The 20923-nt window shown below is 38.7% G+C and overlaps 1 protein-coding gene across 1 annotated transcript in view; it reads left to right on the top strand.

Annotated features, from left to right (window-relative positions):
• Nucleotides 1–759: 759 nt before the first annotated feature.
• klhl7 (kelch-like family member 7) overlaps nt 760–20923 on the top strand; it is a 32582-nt gene continuing 12418 nt past the window's right edge. Inside the window, exons 1-8 of the mRNA XM_060824698.1 lie at nt 760–1250; nt 10197–10299; nt 10408–10501; nt 12775–12899; nt 16635–16810; nt 17191–17365; nt 18169–18311; nt 18778–19018. Coding sequence (XP_060680681.1) covers nt 1128–1250; nt 10197–10299; nt 10408–10501; nt 12775–12899; nt 16635–16810; nt 17191–17365; nt 18169–18311; nt 18778–19018 — 1180 coding nt within the window. The 5' untranslated portion in view covers nt 760–1127. The remainder of the gene's footprint in view (nt 1251–10196; nt 10300–10407; nt 10502–12774; nt 12900–16634; nt 16811–17190; nt 17366–18168; nt 18312–18777; nt 19019–20923) is intronic.

Raw genomic sequence — 20923 nt, 5'->3', positions numbered from 1 at the left:
TTTCATATTTAAAAACAGTAGTGTTCATCCGTCCATCCAAGGCACGCTAAACTTTTCCAAGAATGAAACCCCTCTTGTAGAAGTTTTTTGGTGGTTGTGTTGGGGGGGGGGCGGCATTGTAACCTGTTCAGCAACACCTGAAAGCTGAATGTCTTTTAAGACTGTAGCTTGGGGTCAATTTGACTCTTCTCGCCATTTGTGGCTCAAAATCATCTCAGCTGCTTTTACTGTGTTAAGCTGTGTGTAAATTTTTTGTGGTCACTTTCTGTTAATCGACTTGGACGGCGTGTGCTAAAATAAAAACCGAAAGAAATGCGGGCTCCGTAAATCAGAAACACAAAAATAAAGTTGCTGGAAAAGCTCAGCAGGTCTGGCAGCACCTGCAGAGAGAAATCTGAGTGAACGTTTCAGGTCGGGTGACCCTTCCTCAGAACACACTCAGATAGTGTGCAAATAAAAAAGAAGCGGCGACTTTTTTTTCAACATCAGTGCACTGATTTCTGGAAGATGTTGCGGGAGGAGCTTGCAGAAATAGCTGAATGAATGAAGAAGGAAGGGCCCGTGCAAGATCGCTGAAGAGACACACTTCATTACCAGCGGACGCGCCGAGCTGCAATGCCCTCGGAGCCGGGACCTCCAGAGAGGGCGCGAGTGAGCAGCTTGACGAGGGGTTTTTTTTTATTTGTGGCTCGATACAGGTTTCAGTGGCCGCGGGTCTGCCTTGTCGCTGTCCTGTTGTTGGTGTCCGGGGTGGGGGGGGGAGGCGGACAGACAGCTCGCTGCTTGTGGCAAGCGCAAGTCCAAATCCTACCAGCTACCTCCCTCCAAAGAGAGAGGGGAGAGACCAGAGCAGCTCGGTGCGGCTTGTTCCTTCGGACGGCAAGAATTAGATGTTTCCTTTCGCCCCTTATTTTCCCTCTGGGGGGCATGGGCGAGTGCACCCCGCGGTCAAAACACCCCCGCAGCTGTGCCGAGGCCCCGCGCTGACGGTTTGACCTCCTCAGGGTTGACGTTTCGAAAATATCCTCTCGGTGTGTCCGAATCCCCCCCCCCGAGGGTGTCAGCGCCGCCTGGCACCGACCTGACCTGACCTGACCTGAATCATCGTCTCCCCTTTCCATGTCGCCATGGCGTCCGTGGGCGCAGAGAAAAGCTCCATCAAGAAGAAAAGTGAGAAGAAATTCGCAGCCCGGGAGGAGGCCAAGCTCCTGGCAACTTTCATGGGGGTCATGAACAACATGCGAAAGCAGGTAAGGATTTCGTGTGGGTCTCTGTTAAGAGTCTGAGAGATGTACAGCACGGAGTCAGACCCTTCGGTCCAACCTGTCCAAGATGTTTGGAAAAGGAGAAAGGGTGTCCAGTGATACACGCTTTCCTGAAACATTAATGTAAGAATGATGTTTATACTGGCAAGTTGACGTTTTTCAATGCTAATTGTTATTTGAAGATGCATTAAGGTCTACTGTTTTCAGAATAGATTTGGCAGGGTTCGGAGAGCACTGTAACATGGTACTGAAAATGTGGATGAACTGTCATGATTAGGAACGAAGAGCACATTGTGCATTTTGCTGAATTTGCTTGAATAACGATTTTTTTGTGGGGGAATGTGCAATTAAATTAATGGCATTGCAAGATGTTTAAGCTTGGTTCACTGGGAGAACCACTGAGTCAAAGGATGATGTAATGTTGAAGTACGTTAATCCAGGCTGGCACTAGTGTGTCGTTATCAAAGCTGTCTCCTGTCTCCAGCATTTGAAGAACAGGTGAGTCTTCCTGGTGTCCTGGTCAGTATCTATCCCTCTGTCAGTACCATATTAAAACAGATAATCTTAGTGTTGTCTCATTGTTATAAACAAATTGATGAGCATCCTTCCTGCATTTCAACAATTTTAAAAGTCCTTCATTGGTTGTAAAAGTATTTAGGGTGCTCTTGTGCAAGTTTCTACATAAATGTGCTCTATTTGACCTGTGTATATCTGGGGCAAGAGTGAGTGAGTGAGTGAGAAAAAAGGAGGAGGAGGAGAATACTGCAGATTTCCTGCTTTTGATGGTATCATTCAGGAACTCTTGTTGGACATGTGTTCAGCTGGATGTTGGTGAGCAATGTTATGGACCAGGCCAGACCCCCTCAAAACATTTCAAGAAAGTAGCCCAGATCCTAATTTTGCGAGTTGTTTTAAGCAGGTGTAAAACTGATATTCCAAGAGAGATGCAGCTGGTCAAACCACTTGGTTTGAAACAAAACAGAATTTATTTACAAGATGAAGAAATGAAACACGAACAAAAGAGAGCAGAATACCAATTAGCTTAACCTATCTGAAAACCCAACAGATTATCCCCTCTTAATGATGCTGTTCCAAATACTTGCAATAATCCCCATAAACACCCCTTAGTAGAAAGGTAAAAATCAATCACACGGTCTCACAGGAAAGATGTCAGAGAGAGGGACGATCAGCATGGAACTGTTTCTTTGACTAGCAGCCTCAAAACAGCCAGACCGCTAAAACAAAAACCAGGGAAAAGCTGCGCTGGGAGAAGTAGCCATTCCCCTTTCATTGTATCTGTGCTTTTTTTTTAAACTTGAAAGTCTTTCACCTGAGGCAGTATCTGTTAGCTATAATCAAATTGGCCCTAAAACTTATCCAAGCCAGACTTTTTTCAGAATTGCTGCTTTTACAAGCACTCTGGGGGAAAAAAACACAAGGACAACATAACATTGTGAATGGAGCAATATCATAACAATATGGTGAATCTTTTGTGGAATGAATTTGTAATTATATAGCACCTTTCACAACTTCAGCATTTCTAAGCACTTTATATGCAATTAAATACTTTTTTAAATTATGAAAGTATGCTACCAATTGAGCCATACCCAACACCAAGAAGTGACCACGTCTGACTGAATCGTGATATACAACAGGTACAAATTATTATAGAGTCATTTTGTCATACACCACAGAAACAGACCCTTTGGTCCAGTCAGTCCATGCTGACCATAATCCCAAAATAAACTAGCTTCACCTGCCTGTGCTTGGCCCATTTCTCTCCAACATTTCTTAGTCACCAACTTGTCTAAATGACTTTTAAATGTTGTAACTGTACCCACATCCATCACTTCCTCTGGAAGTTCATTCCACATACAAACCACACTCTGTTTTAAAACAAAAATATTTTCTCTTCTCATCTTAAAAATATGCCCCCAGTTTTGAATCCCCCACCCAGGAAAAAGACATCTACCATTCATCTTGTGTATGTGCCTCATGATTTTATAAACTTCTACAACGTCATCTCTCAACCTCCTGTGTGGAAAATAAATCCCAACCTATCCAGCCTCCCCATATTATCTCAAACCTTCCATTCCTCGCAACATCCTGGTAAATGTCTTCTGAACCCTCTCCAGCTTAACAATCTCCTTCCTATAACAGGGCAACCAAAACTGGATATAGTACTCTAGAAAGGCCTCACCAATGTTCTGTACAACCTTAATATGACATCTCAACTCCTTTTACTCAAAGTTCTTACTAATGAAGGTAAGCATGCTAAACTTCTTAACCTTGCTGTCTTAACCACCCTGTCTTCATGTGATGTAAACTTCAAAGAAGTATGTACCTGAACCCCAAGGTGTCTCTACATTTAATTGTGTAAATCTTGCCTTTGTTTGTTTGACCAAGATGCAATACCTTGCATTTATCCAGATTGAAATCTACATGCCACTCTTCAGCCCATTGATCCAATTGATCATGATCTCTTGTAACCTTCGATAATCTTCTTGACTGTCCACAAATTTACTAAGCATGCTTTCTATAGTCTCATTGAAATCATTTTGTTCAAATGACAAACAAAGGTGAAACCAGCAGTGATCCCTGTGGAACATCACTGGTCACAACCTCCTGTCCAAAAAACCACCCTCCACCATCTGTCTCCTGCTGTTAAACCAATTTTGTATCCAGCAGGCAAGCTTACTCTGAATCCCATGTGATCCAGCTTCACTAATTAGTCTATCATGCAGAACCTTGTCAAAGCTTTACTAAAGTCCATGTAAACAATGTCTGCAGCTCTGCCTTCATCGATCTTCTTGGTTGCTTACTCAACAAACTCAATCAAATTTGTGAGACACAGTTTCCCTGATACAACCATGCTGACTATCCTTAATCATTCCTTGTATCTCCAAATCCTATCTTTCAGAATCACTTCCAACAACTTATCTATCACCAAAGTCAGACTCTCAGATGTATATAACTCAACATGGTAGGCCACAAGGTTGAGACATCATAAATGCTGTTGGATCCTGAGCTTAAAAGAGGTGCACGTGTGGCAGTAGGAATTGAAGTAATTCACTGAGATGCTTTAGTTATGATTAGAGAGTTGAAGAAAGCATGTCCTGTGAGGTGGCCATATCACCGGTAAAGATCAAACAGGCAGGAAGGGGACAGGTGACCACCAGACAGTGTAGAGGAAGGCAGGTGGTGTAGGAGTCCCCTATAGCTGTTACCCTCTCTGTAACAGATATACCATTTTGGATACTGTTGGAAGGCACAACATCTCAGGCTATAGCAGCAGAAGTCAAGTCCATGGCATCATGGGTGGCTCCTGTACAGAAGATGGAAGGAAGAAGAATGACAGGGCAAGAGTGATAAAGTGCCCAATAGTATGGGGAATGGATGGATACTTCTATGATCCCAAAAGAAACTCTAGAATGGTACATTGCCTCCTTGGTGCTAGAGTTAGAGATGCCTCAGAGCACTGCAGAAGTTTTCTGAAGTGGGAAGATTAAGACCATAAGACATTGGAGCAAAATTAGGCTATCAAGCCCAACGGTCTGCTCCACCATTGAATCATGGCTGGTAAGTTTCTCAACCTCATTCTCCTGCTTCCTCCCAGTAATCCTTGATGCGCTTGATACTCAAGAACTTACCTATCTGTGTTAAATATACTCAATGACCTGGCCTCCACAACCTTCTGTGGCAATGAATTTCATAGATTACCACACTCTGGCTGAAGAAGTTTCTCCCTTTGCTTTAAGGCTGTGCCCTTGAATCCTAGTCTCACCTACCAATGGAAACATCTGTATTCTGTATGTTTCAACTAGATCCCCCCCTCATCCTTCTAAACCCCAAGTATAACGCCAGAGCCGTCAAATGTTGCTCGTGTGTTAAGGTTTCCATTTCTGGGACTATTCTCATGAACCTCCTCCGAATATGTTCCAGAGCCAGTACATCCCTCCTGAAATAATGGACCCCAAAACTGTCACAACAATCCAAATGTGGTCTGACCAGAGCCTTAGAGTCTGAGGCTCCCTGTTTTATATTCAAGTCCTCTCAAAAACACCATCATTGCATTTGCCTTCCTAACTACTGACTCAACCTGCAAATTTACCTTGAGAGAATCCTGGATGAGAACTCCTAAGTGTCTTTGTACTTCAGGCTTCTGAATTTTCTCTCCATTTAGAAAACAGCCAGTGCTCATGGTATGTATCAATGCTAATGTCATAGATTTTAAAAATGGGGATGATGCGCTGCAAGCAGAACATAAGAATTTAGGATGAAAATAAACAAGTAGGACCTCAAAGGTAGTAATGTCAAAATAACTCCCAGTGTCCCATGCTAACAGGAGTGAAAATAACAGGATATATCTGATCAATATGTGACTGGTGAGATGGGAAAATAGGTTGGCGATTCAGATCCCTAGGTCATTGGGACTGGTTCTGGGAAGTTAGAAAATAGAAACAGGAGTAGACCCTTTCATGTGATTGTGGCTGATCATCCTATTTAGTATCCTGTTTCTGCTTTCATTCCATACCCTTTGTGTCTTAAGCCCTATAAACCATAACTAATTCCTTCTTGAAAATATTCAATGTTTTGGCCTCAACTGCATTTTGTGGCGCAAAATTCCACAAGCTCACCAGAATCACAGTCAAGAAATTTCTCCTCATCTCAGTCCTAAAGGACTTTGTATCCTTCAACTGTGACCCCTGGCCTGGACTCTCCAGTCATTAGGAATATCCTTCCTGAGTTCACTCTGTTTCATCCTGTTAGAATTTTATAGGTTTCCATGACATCACCCCTCACTCTTCTAAACTCCAGTGACTATAGTCCTAAATATCAAGTCTCTCTTTGTACATCAGCCATGCCATCCCAGGAAGCAGTCTGCTAAGTAAACAAAAAGTGACCATTCTTCAGAACTGGCAAACCTTTATTGTACTCCCTCCATAGCCAGATCATTGTTCCTCAGTTAAGTAGACCAGAATTGCACGCAGTACTCCATGGGTGGTCTCAGCAAGGCCTTCTGCAAGTTCAGCAAAACATCCATTCTCCTGTATTTGAATCCTCTTGCAATGAAGACCAAAATACTATCTATCTGCTTCACTACTTGCATGCTTACTTTCAGCGACTGGTACGCAAAGACACCATCTTATTACACCTCTCCCTTTCCAATCTATCATCATTCAGATATGCCTTCCTGTTTTTGCTACCAAAATAGATAACCTCACATTTATCCACATTCTACTTCATCTGCCATGCATTTGCCCACTCACCCAATTTGTCCAAATCACACTGAAGCATCTCTGCATCCTCCTCACAGTTACCCTCACACTCAGTTTTGTGTTATCTGCAAACCTGGAGAAATTACGTTTTATTCCTCATTTAGAGCATTCATGTATATCTAAATAGCTGGGGCCCAAACAATGATCCTCACAGTACCCACTAATCACTGCCTGTCACAAAGCTGGTCCCTTTTTCTAAAAGCTCTTCCTTTTCTCAAGGATACTGTGTCCTTGGTTTTTTGCCAGATGGGTAATAAAATGCTCCTGGTGCCAATTAGATTGGTTTGGTATAGAGGTTAAAGGATATGGAGAGGCCTTTTTGTTTGTATGTAAACAGATGAGACTTTGGCCCAAAGTGGTCATGTTTTAGAAGTGACCTGTATAATGAAAGAGGAGTGGTCAGCTCTCTAGTTGAGCGGTTCAGTCCAGAACTAGTTGGGAGTTCAACAGTGAGCTGTGTGGAAACTCTCTCTCTTTCTCCCCTCTTACTTCAATCTATAAGCATCTGTTCCTTTTTTAAAAACTGGTCTTTAAGGGGGTCTGCTTATTGGGACTGTTGTGTGTATTCCAAACAGCATAATTAAGTCTAGTTTGGATAGACTAGGTTCTGTAGGGATTCTTTATTCTGTTCTTTGTGTTTCATTGTGTAATTTTGAGAATAAATTTGTTTTAAAATCTAGTAGTCAACCGAGCTACCTCACTCGGTAATTTTTATTTAACACTTACTGAAACAAATTGCAAATTTATGGTCTGGGCTGCTTGCTTAAGAATGTTTTAAGTGGTCTGGCCTAGTCCATAACACTGCCACTCAGATAATCGCTGGTCTAGTTCACATTCCTGTGAATGAAATGTTTTAAAAAGTTACTTTCATGTTAACACAGCAGTACAGCAACACCACCAGTGCCTGATGTAATTGTATGCAGCCTATGACAATACCAAAGTAAACGAGGTATTAGTCGAAACTAGCTGTTGGAAAGACCTAATTGAGGAAAAAGGGCAGCGCTCTCAAGATGTACTGCTGTGCAAAATTTGTATGATATGTAAAATACAATAACTGTGTGTGACCTTTATCATCCTAGCTGAAGTAACTACCAAACAAGTCAGATACAAGATTGAAATCTGCTTGATAAATCGCATTTTGTTGATTTTAATTTTAACACACATTTTCACTGACATCCAAGTGCAACATGCCCCAGATTTTGCTTTAAATAAATAAAGCTTATATAGAACAAACCAAGCTATTTATTTTAACATAATTTGAAAATTTTCAAACATCTGGCAAAATAAAATCTCATCTATCCCAGCAACATCACTTTGGAGTAATCAAATACTAGAGAGGTTCCTTCTCTAGCATATCAATAAGTTTGACTTGTATTTCTTTTAATTCCTAGTCTTGAGAATTTTCCTTGACTACCTACACAACTGGTCTTTATTTTTTTTAGCTTCCAGTAGCCCCTTCGCAGTTCTAACCAAACATTTCCCGTCTGGAATTTTCAAATTGAAACCCTTATGCTGACATATGCTATTTCCTAACTATTCTAAACCACCTCTTTCTTTTCTCCCGTGTTCTTTCATCTGGTCCCAGCCAGGTCTTTTGAAAACTGCTCCAAAAGCTTTCCAGTCTAAAGGGTTCTTGCCCGGAGAAAAATTAATTCTTGATTCGTTTAAATCAAAAATCAATCTAATGCCTTTCAATGGTTATGCTTTGATCATACAAGTCTCATAGTACAAATAATTTCTCAGTATTACGAGGTATGCCAATTGTTCTCCGGTTTAAAATCATGACTCCAAAAGACTGACAAGTTAAGCCTTTTTTATTAATATCAGACCTATTCATAAAATTAGACCAAACTCAGTGCCACTGCCCAAAATCCCCAAACTCTCAATACATGATATTAATACGTAATTCTCATACTTTACCTCTCCCCTTTAAAAGAGGATAAGATAATATAAGAGCAGGTAGAAACTAGTTTAGGCATGTGATTACCTTGATAAAGGTTTACATTGTTATAAATTGGGAATTTGATTCATTTTTAAATAGAGGCAGGTGAATTTTAATTTCAATTTTGTGAAGATGACTTCTTTTTCTAGAGATCAGAATGTCATTTGGAACAATGACATAAGAACATTTTTTGAAAAGTATGTTTCAGTTAATTGCCTAGCAAGATACCTGTGATGTTAATTGACTTTTTTGTACTGCTCAGTTAACATCAGACAGAAAAAATGGAGCAGAGGCAACTAGTTCAGCTTGAACTTTAGTTCACAAGAACAGTTCCCTTCGAGCAAAGAATCAGGTTACCAGTGGAGGAGAACAGTCAGCCTTGTAGAATGGTTTTATTTTGTGAAGTTTCTAAGCTGAGGGCTTCTATAGAAGTTTTCAAGTTGACAGAACTGAAAAGAAGCTTTAGCCATCAGAATAGGAAAGAAGTTGTAAAACTTTCCTTGTAGCCCCAGAGGAGTCAGTTAAGTTGTCATCCTGTTTTCTTCCCTCAGTGGAAGGAAAACGTTCAGAGACACAGTATAGTTTTACCTCCTTCATCTTTATTCTGGGCCTTGGAGGGAGAGAAAACGATAACCCATGTGTACAGGGACATGAGTCCCCAGTTTTCTGGAAGAGCAGTTTCTTAATGAATTACATAGTTATTTTACAGGAAGGAGCATCAAGGTAAGGCAACATACATATTGATTGGGTGACTATTACAATCAGTGAGTGTCAATAGCAAAGGTCAACCCATCTGATGTTACACAAAGTGTTCTTAACCTTAACTGGCTTCACATAATGAATACTTTTCACCTTGTTAAACTGACCTTACATACTGAATGCTTCCAATATTGTTAAATAGCTCTACATAATGACTGCTATTCAACCTTGTTAACCCATTACCCTTGCCTCCAGTGTCCCATTATTAACTATAAGTTCTTATCAGATCTAAGTCATGTTCAACTGAATCTCTTGTTTCACAAAACTCAGAACTTAACTCTTTCCATGTCTGCTTATACCCGATACACATTCTCAAAGATATTAAAGAGTTAAGATAGGAGTGATACTTCTTTGGAATTGAAAGCATATCTGAAACAAAAACAGAAATTGTTAGTGAAACTCAGCAGGTCAGGCAGCATCTGTGTGAGGAAAGCAGAGTTAATTGAACTGATAAAGAATCACTGGACTTAAAACATAAATTCTGCTTTCTTCCCACAGATTATGCTGGATCTGCTGAGTTTTGGCAGTATCTTCTATTTAACTTCATATTTCCAGTGTCAACAATTCTTTGATTCATTATTATGAAAGGATGTTGTTGGGCGACAATTTGAAACATTGTTTTGCTGTTTATGTCTAAACTGTCATGTATACAGCTTTGACTTTTAAAAATATTTTGTGTAATTAACTCTCTTTTTTTCCGCATTAAAGAACATTGACAGCCTTGTGTGGGTAGGCTCAGTGAGGTAACCCACTACAAAAATTAAACATGATCAATGAAACCAGATCTGGGATCGAGCTTGTCCAGTACTGCTAATCACTAGGATCATAGTATTGATCAAAGATAAACACCAAATGGACTGGTTGAACAAATCAACTTCCTTCTTTTGTATTGAATTAATTTTTATTTCTTTCCATTATCGTATTGAACTCACTTCTGTGTTTTCTATTCAGAAGCTTTTGTGTGATGTCCTTCTGGTGGTATCGGATCGAAAAATTCCAGCACATCGAGTAGTGCTTGCAGCTGCCAGCCACTTTTTCAATCTAATGTTTACCAGTAAGTTTGTTTTTGCCAGTTATTTTTACAGTTTTAGATGATTATTAAAACTCCTCATGCTGAACTATAATTTAGTTCATTATTAATGGTTTGCTCTCTCCCTGGTAGCAAATATGCTTGAATCAAAATCTTATGAAGTGGAACTCAAAGATGCTGAACCTGACATAATTGAACTGTTGGTCGAGTTTGCATATACTGCAAGGTGAGTGTATATGTTTCCTTTAGTATCTTTTTTTAAGTTTAACCTTTTAGTTGTTGTGATCTTTTCCTTTAAGTTTTCAACTTGGGGAAACTAGACAAACTTTTCCACAGCTCTTTGTTAATCAATCTGAAAATCTGATTTACAGTTAAATATAATGCAGTGGAATGGTAGAATAAAATTCCTTTCTTTTATTCATTCAGGGATTGTGGGTTTCACTGGCTCTGCCGGAATTTATTGCCCATCCTAGGTTCCCTTGAGAAGGTAGTGGTGAGCTACCTTCTTGAACTGCTGCAGTCCTTTAGTTGTAAGTACACCCAATCTTATGAGAGAGAGAGAATTCCAGGATTTTGACCCAGTGACAGTGAAGGAACATCCATTTATTTCCATGTCAGATAGTGAGTAGCGTGGAGAGAAACCTGTTGATGCTGGTGTTCCCATTTATTCGCTGCCCTTATCCATCTGGGTGGTTGTAATTGTGGGTTTGAAAGGTGCTGCCTAAGAAGCATTATTTAATTTCTGTAGTGTATTTGTAAATGGCTTGCGCTACTGTTATTGATTGTTAGTAGTGGAGGGAGTGAATATTTGAGGAACTTTGAGGAAGTGATGTGAAACAAGTTGTCCACTTTGTGCTGGATGGTGTTAGGCTTCTTGAGTGTTGCTGGAGTTGTCCCCATCCAGACAAGTGGTGAGTATTCCATCACACTCCTGACTTGTGCTTTGTAGATAGTGGTCTGATTTTGGATAGTGAGGAGGTGACTTACTCATTGTAGGATTCCTAGCCTATGACCTCCTCTTGTAGCCACAATATTTTTATGACCAGTTCAGTTTTGTTTGAATTTCTCATATTGAAGATCCTACAATGTTAAGTTAATCATTCCATTTCTTGATTATGTTCGCATGTACATTACCCATGATATATGTGAAAGGAATTCATTCATGTTGTCAGGCTTCTTTTGAATGTTTCTTATGCAGGAAGCAGTGCAAGATTAAGCAAATCATTTACCTTTGGCCTTGAGTTCATGTGAATTGAGAATCTGGAAGGTTTTCTGCCAACTAATGGTCCTATTTGTACTTGTCTGTATTGAATGAGTTATTGTTCTACTTTCTCCTCTTGCAAGCAGAGTGTGTTCATGGAGGATAGTAATGCAGAATGAGCCACCAGGAAGACACCTTGCACTGTTTTGTACATTTGCCAGTTCCAGGCACACAACTCTTTCAAGGAGTTTGTGTCTTACAACTGTTGTTGCTATATGGCTTTGGAGTGAGTTCATTGAACTTGTTGGTAAGTCTTTAGTGAACAGAATATTCAGAGTGGTAGGATACAAGCTTCTCTAGTAAAGATTTAGTATGGAGTAGAGAGACTTGTGTGAGATATGACAGTTTTGTTGTATGAGCTCAATTTGGCCCTTGTAAATCTTGTTGCAGGAGACTGGTTCTTGCTACTATGCCATCTTTGAGGTTTCCATGTTGTAATTTGTGTTTTAAATGGTGCAAGTATAAGCAGAAATTTTGGGAAACTCATGTAGTGTCATAGATTATTCTATGAGAGAGAACATTTTTTTTGACCTGTTGGTAAAATGGAATGAGCTGTCAAGGGAGGTGGTGGAGGCAGTTACAATTACAACATTTAAAAGACATGAATATGATTTGCAAGAATAGGAAGGGTCGAGAGGGTTATGGGCCAAGTTCTGGCAAATGGGACTAGATCAGTTTAGGATGTCTGGTTGGTGAGGACAAGTGGATCTGTGATTGTATAATAGTGAAAGCCATGCCTCCTGTTTGGGGAAATCTGACACGGTCTGGTTACTCTCCTCTTTTTTTTTGTTATTCTATTCTTTCATCCATTTAAAGTGGGATATTGGGGATAGGAGTTAGTGATCACTGATGCTACGCTTTCAGTTCAGCTGTTCTCTTGAAAATTCATCAATGTTTGATTTTGTCCAAAAATTGGTCTGTCGCAACCTTCCATTGAAAAGGATGGTGAGTATATAGCTCACCTTTTGGAATGACAACAGTTATAAATTTATTACAATGCAGAATGAAGCCATCGGGCCATCATGTTTACACCAGCTCTCCAAATGTTTATTTCATTTGGTGCTGTTCTCCTGCCTTCTTTATGTAACATTGCACAAGGTTCATTTTTAAATCCCAATCAAATTGCATTTTGAATGCCAACAAAGCTGTTACTGAAAGAAATACAGAAACTTAATATAAAAGGCTTGAATCAAAGAAACTGCATTTATAGTTTCCAATTATTTCATGTGTATTTGCAGGATCTCTGTTAACAGCAATAATGTTCAATCTCTCTTGGATGCAGCAAACCAGTATCAGATTGAACCAGTGAAGAAAATGTGTGTTGAATTCCTCAAAGAGCAAATTGATGCTTCAAATTGTCTTGGTATGTAATTAATCTATGCAAAGCCTTATTAATAGGGAACTACTGTGTAACAGTGATACTATTTTCATTTCACAAGCTTGTCCTATGTATTTCTCCTATATTGTCTTGGTGACTCAGTGGTTAGCACTACTGCCTCACAGCGCCAGGGACCCGGATTAGCTTCCAGGCTCAGGTGACTGTGGAGTTTGCACATTCTCCCTGCGTCTGTGTGGGTTTCCTCCGGGTGCTCTGGTTCCCTCCCACAGTCCAAATACATACAGGTTAGATGAATTGGCCATGCTATATTACCCATAGTGTTCAGGGATGTGGAGGTTAGATGTGTTAGTCAGGAATAATGTAATAGGGTGGGGGAATGAGTCTGGGTGGAATATTTTTCAGAGGGTCGGTGTGGACTTGTAGAGGCAAATGTCCTGTTTCCGCACTGTATGGATTCTATTCTATGGTAGCTAATTAAAACCAAGGAGTAAAGACAAATAATGCTGTACATAGAGACCTTGGTAATCTTCTTTAAGGAAAATCACTTCCAAATCATTTTCTGCAGTGTCATCTTTTGTTGACAGTTTCCTTTTCTTTTCCATTGGATTAAATATTGGATTGTAATGAATTACTCAACTAGTTTGCTATTATTTTAATCAACCTGTTTGGACATGCTTTGACACATCTCCAGGTTAGGTGGGATTTGAACTTCAACCTCCTGGCTCTGAGATAAGGACACTACTACTGTGTCGCAAGAACCTTTTGACCAGACTCTTCATTTGCCCTGAGTACCATTAGATTAGGGATTGGAAGATTGGCTAGAGGCCGCACTTTGATTGTTCCTGCTAGAATATGTGAGTGACACTTAGGGTTTGATTTCTAAGCAAAGGTGTTGATTATTTGGTTCTGAGTAGGTTTATAATGCTTTAAGGCTTCTCTGCAATTTGTGCAATTGATGCATATTCATATAAATATTCATAGCTCCAGTTGTAAACCCCAGAAGATCTCAAAATGACATAACTGGTAGGAGGCCGAAGTTGCCACCCAGTTTTTAAGACAATAAATTGGATTAGCAGAAAGTCCTTCAGCCCTTGAACCTGTTGCGCCATTCATTTAGATCATGGCTGATCTGTATCTCTATTATTTACCTTTGATACCCATCTTTCTTAAAAAAAAAAGTGCCTTTGAATTTTTTAAAAAACCAAGTATCCACTGTCTTTCTGTGGAAAACCTAATTTTACTAATGGCATAGCTGCTGTTTCTTTTAAAACAAAAGCCCTTTTGTTTTGGATTCTGCAACCCAGAGAAAATAAGATGTCTCCCTCCTGGAATCCTTTCATTAACAACTTGATTAGACTACACTTTGCTCATCAAAATTAAGAGGAATATAACCCTAGTTTGTGCAACCTACGCACATTAGTCAACCCATTCAGGCACTGGTATTGTGTTGATTCTGAAGTTATCTTTTTGAGAGCATTGATTTCCTAAACTATGATTTCCTAGTCCACATGGGTCTAACCAAAGCTATGTACAGCTGAGGGCATCCCTTCTTCACTTTTGTATTCTAGCCCACATGAGATAAAAGCCAACAATCTATTGGCTAATTTTCAAACTGTGCACGAGCTTCTAGGGCTTTATGTAGATGCATGCCCAAATCCCTTTGCTCCATCACCACACCTGGTCTCTCAGAATTAAGAAAATGAATCTATTTAAGCATATCATTTTGCAATGCTAATTTAGGCTGTGATTGTCATTCATGACTGGAATAGGACTAGGCCATTTATCTTCTCGGAGGAATTTTAATTATTTTAATGTTTAATGAATTAGCTATTTGCACAAGATATTTTAAAGCCAAAATTAGAGCAGTGTGTGTGGTTTTTGATGTTCCATCACAGGAAATTTAAACCACAGGTTATAAACTGTAGAGCACAAAAACTGATAGCATGAAACTATGAAAAGAGTCAGTCATAGAGCATGCAAACAGAGCCTTCAGTCCATCCAGTCCACACCAACCATGTTTGCAAACTAAACTAATCCCACTTGTCTGCACTTGGTTCATATCCCTTCAAATTTTCCTATTTATGAACTTATCCAAATGTCTTTTAAGTATTGTAACTGAACCTGCATCAATCACTTTCTCTGGCAGTTCATTCCACACACGAACCACTCTGTGTAAACTACAAGAGTTCGAAAATGATTCAAAATAAAAGTGTTATGATTCTGAAATGTGAAAATCATAAGAGTTATATGATAAGGCCTGCAACTCGGGAGCAGCTGCAATATCCACGCTACAGAAGAGATTTGAGAGATGGGATTATTTCTATGGAAGCTGAGTATGAAGAACTACTGAAGTTTTTTAAAGTTATGAAGAATTTTCTTTCCATGATAACAAAACACTGTTTTCTTTGGTCATTTTCTCCTGATTAGTCAACAAGGAGTCGACATTTAAAGTAGTTGCTGAAAAGGTTTAGTGTTTGGAATGATTTTCTCTTATATGGAGGTGTGTTGGTGCATGTAATCCAATGCTGCAGAAAATAATTGAACCTTTGGAGGAAAAATTTTTAAATAATTGAAGAAGAGATTTTGAGGATTGTTGATGAATCTGTGATTGGGGAAGTATTTTCCTATTACGGAGTGATGAAATTTGTTTTTTTTAAAATCCTTTTGCTACCATTTGTACATGTCTAGATTAGAGTGGTGCTGGAAAAGCACAGTAGGTCAGACAGCATCCGAGGAGCAGGAAAATCGACGTTTCGGGCAAAAGCCCTTCATCAGGAGTAGAGGACATGTATCATTTGTACGTGTCAACCAGCAATCACTGAATATTGTAACACTTCAGGAATCAATATGTTCTTGTTGCAAAATTTCACTTTGCCTCGAAATAAAGGCAAGGCTTGTTTATGTTTCAGCCTTATTACTCAGAACAGTTCATGAGTTACTAAATAGTCAGAATTAGTCAGAGCTGAAAGGGTCCTGAAGTAAATAGTGGTTTTAAGCAATCTAAGTGCCTGTTAGCAGACTCTTAGCAGTTAGGTTTCTCCTCCCAGGACTCATCCTATGAGCCATTATTAGTTTAGTACAGTTGAGTGGAGGAGAAGGGGGATTGAGGAAGCCCTTGTGTTGTAATTTTTTTGTGCAGCTGTATAGAATTAGACTTTGAAGAAACCAAAGGCAGTATTAGTTCGGTGAAGCTATCTATCTACGGATAAACTGAAATCTTGACCACAGGTAGGCTGTGTAGTGCAGTTCCCTAAGTCTAGGGGAATGCAGACCCAGGAAAGGAAAGTAAATTACTTGGACTTGTGCAGAGTTTGAGGAGGTCCATTTTAGAGTGGCTTTTGAGGGAGTTCTGAACCTAGTTCTTGAGTGAAGAATCTGAATTGCTTGTACAGTTTTGAATCAATATGATACACAATGTCTCTATTGTCTGGGAATGTCCTGAGAAATATATTGGATCTGTCCTGAGTGCATTTGGTATTTCCCTCAATGATTATAGGTACAGGAATAGAAGAGAGATTTATTTGCACACTATAAACCTTTTTGCTCTAAAGTTTGTTTTTGTAATGAACTAGCTATTATTTGACTGACCTGTTTCTGATAGTGAAATAAATTCAATCTGGTATCTACAAAATTGGCAAATTTGCTTGTAAGTACAAACTTTGTTATGCTATGACCAGTAGAAGAGCGGGACGAGCAAAGGAATCAGTTCATCCCTCCAATTCCATCACCTATTCTGTGTGATCATGTTTTTGTTTACAGGAATAAGTGTGTTGGCAGAATGCCTTGACTGTCCAGAGCTCAAGACTTCAGCAGATGCATTCATTCATCAGCATTTCACTGAAGTTTACAAAACTGATGAATTTTTACAACTTGATGTTAAAAGAGTAACTCATCTGCTGAAACAAGATGCACTGACAGTTAGAGCAGAAGACCAGGTACTAACAGCCATATTCAATTTCCTTTCAGAAGCCCTCATTATTCAAGTAAACTTGCTAATCATTTAAAATCAAATGTTGTTACTATGACAGACAACAACAGTGATTATGTATTAGTATTGAGTTTGAGGTTGGATTAGATGGGGAGAAGACCTATTTATTAATGTTATTTCCAGCTGAATACAAAATCGCTTAGAAAATAAAATGCTTTCTCTGTAACATCTTAATGTCTTATTATTTATTTTAGAGGTAGAGAGAAAGCTGAATTAAATATTAATTTGATAAATTTTATAGTTTCTCATCTTATATATACATTGAACATGTATATCAGTTTTCTTCAAATTATTTATTTGTGTTGTTTTATTTCTGTTCCATTGTAGGTTTATGATGCAGCAGTCAGGTGGTTAAAATATGATGAACTCAATCGGCAGCAGTACATGGTTGATATTCTGGCTAAAGTCAGGTTTCCATTAATCTCTAAGAATTTCTTGAGTAAAACTGTCCAAGCAGAATCACTCATACAGGATAATCCAGAGTGTCTTAAAATGGTTATTAGTAAGTATCAGTTTTGCCAAATCATTCCTTTCTTAGTTTGAGTGGAAAAATATATGATTATTTTAAACTTTTGTTCTCAACTAAGTGGATTTTAGTACTGTATAGATGACAACACTAAGGTTAGGACTTTTTTTTTCAAATAATTAAATTTAAAATTTACTTAAGCCTGTTTTTTGACATATTTCATAATGACCTTTTTCAATGAGTATTTACTGTGCTTTGATCAGGATAAAGATAAATTACTTCAGTATATCTGCGTAATAAATGCAGCCAAACCATAACGAAATCATACACAATAATGCAACAGAATAGTAAATTGTTGCTGGATATAATAGGAATAATATGTTGATCCAAGGGTGGTCATTGAATATTTATTGTGACCAGAATGTAATGTAACACATTAATATACTTCACTTGAATCAAATATATTTATTTGGAAACTGGTGTTACATGAGCTAAATCACTGTCATTTTGTCCCAGGAAATGATTTTGTCTTCAATAATTTGGTTTTGGGTGAATTCAGGCAATCTCAACCCAGTAATCTAAATAAAATCTGGCTGTAGATTTTAACTAAGTATCACTTAAAGGGTAAGGTGATAGTCTTGAAAATTTTCATTGAAGTGAACCTTTGATGTTAGAGGGAAAGCACATTGTGTGGCAATCGAGAAAGTCTTTCAAGCCACCTTGACCTTTTCAGGGAGTGACATTCCAAATGGATTTTGAAACACACTACTTTTACTTACCTGAACACCCAGAATATTTTGGGTACACTTTTTTTCATTCTGGACAATTTTGCTATCAAGGTGGTATGCGCTATCATCTTCTGTCTCCAGAGGACAGAGAAGAGTTGGGAGAAAGTACACGACCACGACAAAAGAAACATGATTATCGTATCGCATTGTTCGGTGGATCTCAGCCACAATCCTGTCGATACTTTAATCCTAAGGTAAACATCTGAGGGTGTTTGGGGGGGGGAATGGTGTGACTGAAACCACGGAAAACGATCCCATGGATATGAGGTTCGCCTTGTACTGCCTTTTGTGGGGTTGTTTCTATCATGCTGCTTTGGAGAAAAAACATATTTCATGTGGGATATATCTTGTTCATTTTTAAAATAACATAGTTGCTCCAGATCACTTTGAAAATGTTTAAATGTGGGTGTAATGCTACCGCAAGATTAGTTCTAAGTATTTTAACTTTTGATATCGTTTTGCCAAGAATCTGATATAAATTGAATTTCTTTTCATCTTTGGGAAATATTACCATTACACTGAACATTTCAGGTGCTATTAGAGTAATGTGCCAAATTTAAGTGAGATGAATTAGCTCTTGCTATGTTTTGCACTACTCCAATTGGTCAAATTCAATTAATTGGGAGATAGTTTCCTTAAATGATATAACTCTTTGCACAGGATTATACTTGGATGGATATTCGTTGTCCATTTGAGAAACGTCGAGATGCAGCGTGTGTCTTCTGGGACAATGTTGTGTACATATTAGGTGGTTCCCAGCTTTTCCCCATCAAACGGATGGACTGCTACAATGTGGTTAAGGATAGCTGGTATTCTAAGCTTGGTCCTCCAACACCTCGAGATAGTCTTGCAGCATGTGCTGCAGAAGGCAAGATTTACACATCTGGTGGCTCTGAAGTAGGTGAGTTAACTGTTTATTTAGTGACGTAGTGCAGCAAATCAACAATGCTTCTTTGCAATCTCTTCCTAAATCTAGGACATCTTCCACCTAGAAAGACAAGCCCAGCAGGTACATGGAAACACATCAGCTCAATCCGTAAACTGGCCTACCTTGGACTTAACTCACAGTTCCTTCACTTAAAGAAGATTCAAGATCACCTTCAAGGGCAATTAGGCTGAGCAATACATGCTGACCCTCTAGGAAAACCTGTGTTTGAGAGTTCGATTTTAAAATATTTTTGTTTAAAACTACACTGTCCTTTTAATTGGGAAATGCTGTGTATGATGAATATACAAAGAAATGTAATTTTATTGTATTTACTTCATTATTGTGACCCTGAGACATTCATAAAGCTAACGAGGTACTTCTGTTATTCTCCATTATTGCTGCCTACAGAATATAAAGTCAGCGTCGTTTCAGAATTGGCCTGTAAATTGATAATTTATGCAAAACAAATCACAGCATTTATTTAGGAATATTATTCAGTTATATTACTTCTATTCTCATGTGTTGCAGTAACTGAGATCAGCTACTACAGAACAGCCCTGAATTTATATTTGTTACCCTGTGATCTGTCAAGTATAGTGGTACAAGATATCCTTGGCTTTATTCATTGGTCATCAAGAACATTTTATATGTTTTGACCGTGAATAAATATTAATGGTTTCTGAAGATTTTGCATGATTTGTCTTTTTCCTGATAAAAATTCCATTGTAAACGTGATATGGCAAATATATAATCAGATGGTTTTACCATTTGAAATTTGGTAGAAAAAAAACATTTTGTTGAAGTTTTAGTCTTGCACTCATCAGGGTGTTTTGCAAGAATACCAATTCAAGGGGACAACTAACATTTATACTGCATAAGAGAAGAGTACTAATTGGTTGTCAAATTTACTTGGCATTTGTATTGTTGTGAAAAATGTAGCCATTAATGCTGATTGTTTGTTTGCTTGTTTATTACCAATCTTTTTTAAATTGGTCAGGGAATTGCACTAAGAAATGTGTTATCATATGGCTAAGTGTGTGAAAAATTAGGCTGACAACCAATTTAACATTCAGTTGGATGCTTAGTATAGTGTATTTGTGTGCATTGGAAACTACATACGTTTAATATACAGGGTGTTTTTCCTGACGGAGAACGTGAAACACAGTGCATATACAACACAACAATGTAGGTGACAGCCATTTGCTCTTCATTATTCAGGGCAATGTCCTAACCAATCAGAGTCCACTAACAAAACAGGGCTTCAGTCAATTAGTAGTAAAAAGTGAGGTCTGCAGATGCTGGAGATCACAGCTGAAAATGTGTTGCTGGTTAAAGCACAGCAGGTCAGGCAGCATCGAAGGAACAGGAAATTCGACGTTTCGGGCCAGAGCCCTTCATCAGCCCTTCAGTCAATTAGTATTAGATTAGATTCCCTACAATGTGGAAACCAGTCCTTCAGCCCAACAAGTCCACACTGACCCTCCGAGCTAGCCACTGTGCCACCCCAATTGGTGTATTCTCCATGCCTCAATCAATCAGTCCATTTTTCAATCACCAGTTTTTTTCATGTTGTATAAATATTAAATTGATATTCTTGTGAAGTGTCCTGCTGAGTGTTGTAATTAATAGATCCATAGGACATACTCATTAAATGTGGGTTCTTAGACATATGTGACAATTCTCTCTCTCAAATTATTATTTTTTGCCATTACCCCTCTACTGCAAGTCAAAAGCAAGAAAGCTGCAGCAGACATTTGCCAGCTCTGCTGTAGCCTGAAGTTGTGAAAGCATTAACTTGAGCAAAAACATTTCTTTATTCCATTCTGGGTAGGAGTACTTTTAATCTGTCGAGTTGAATTACTTGACGTATAATATAGC

This window comes from Hemiscyllium ocellatum, chromosome 5, assembly GCF_020745735.1.
Source record: "Hemiscyllium ocellatum isolate sHemOce1 chromosome 5, sHemOce1.pat.X.cur, whole genome shotgun sequence".
Taxonomy (NCBI): domain Eukaryota; kingdom Metazoa; phylum Chordata; class Chondrichthyes; order Orectolobiformes; family Hemiscylliidae; genus Hemiscyllium; species Hemiscyllium ocellatum.
Note: the sequence above shows the minus strand (reverse complement) of the source record. Positions and strands in the feature narration are given on the sequence as shown.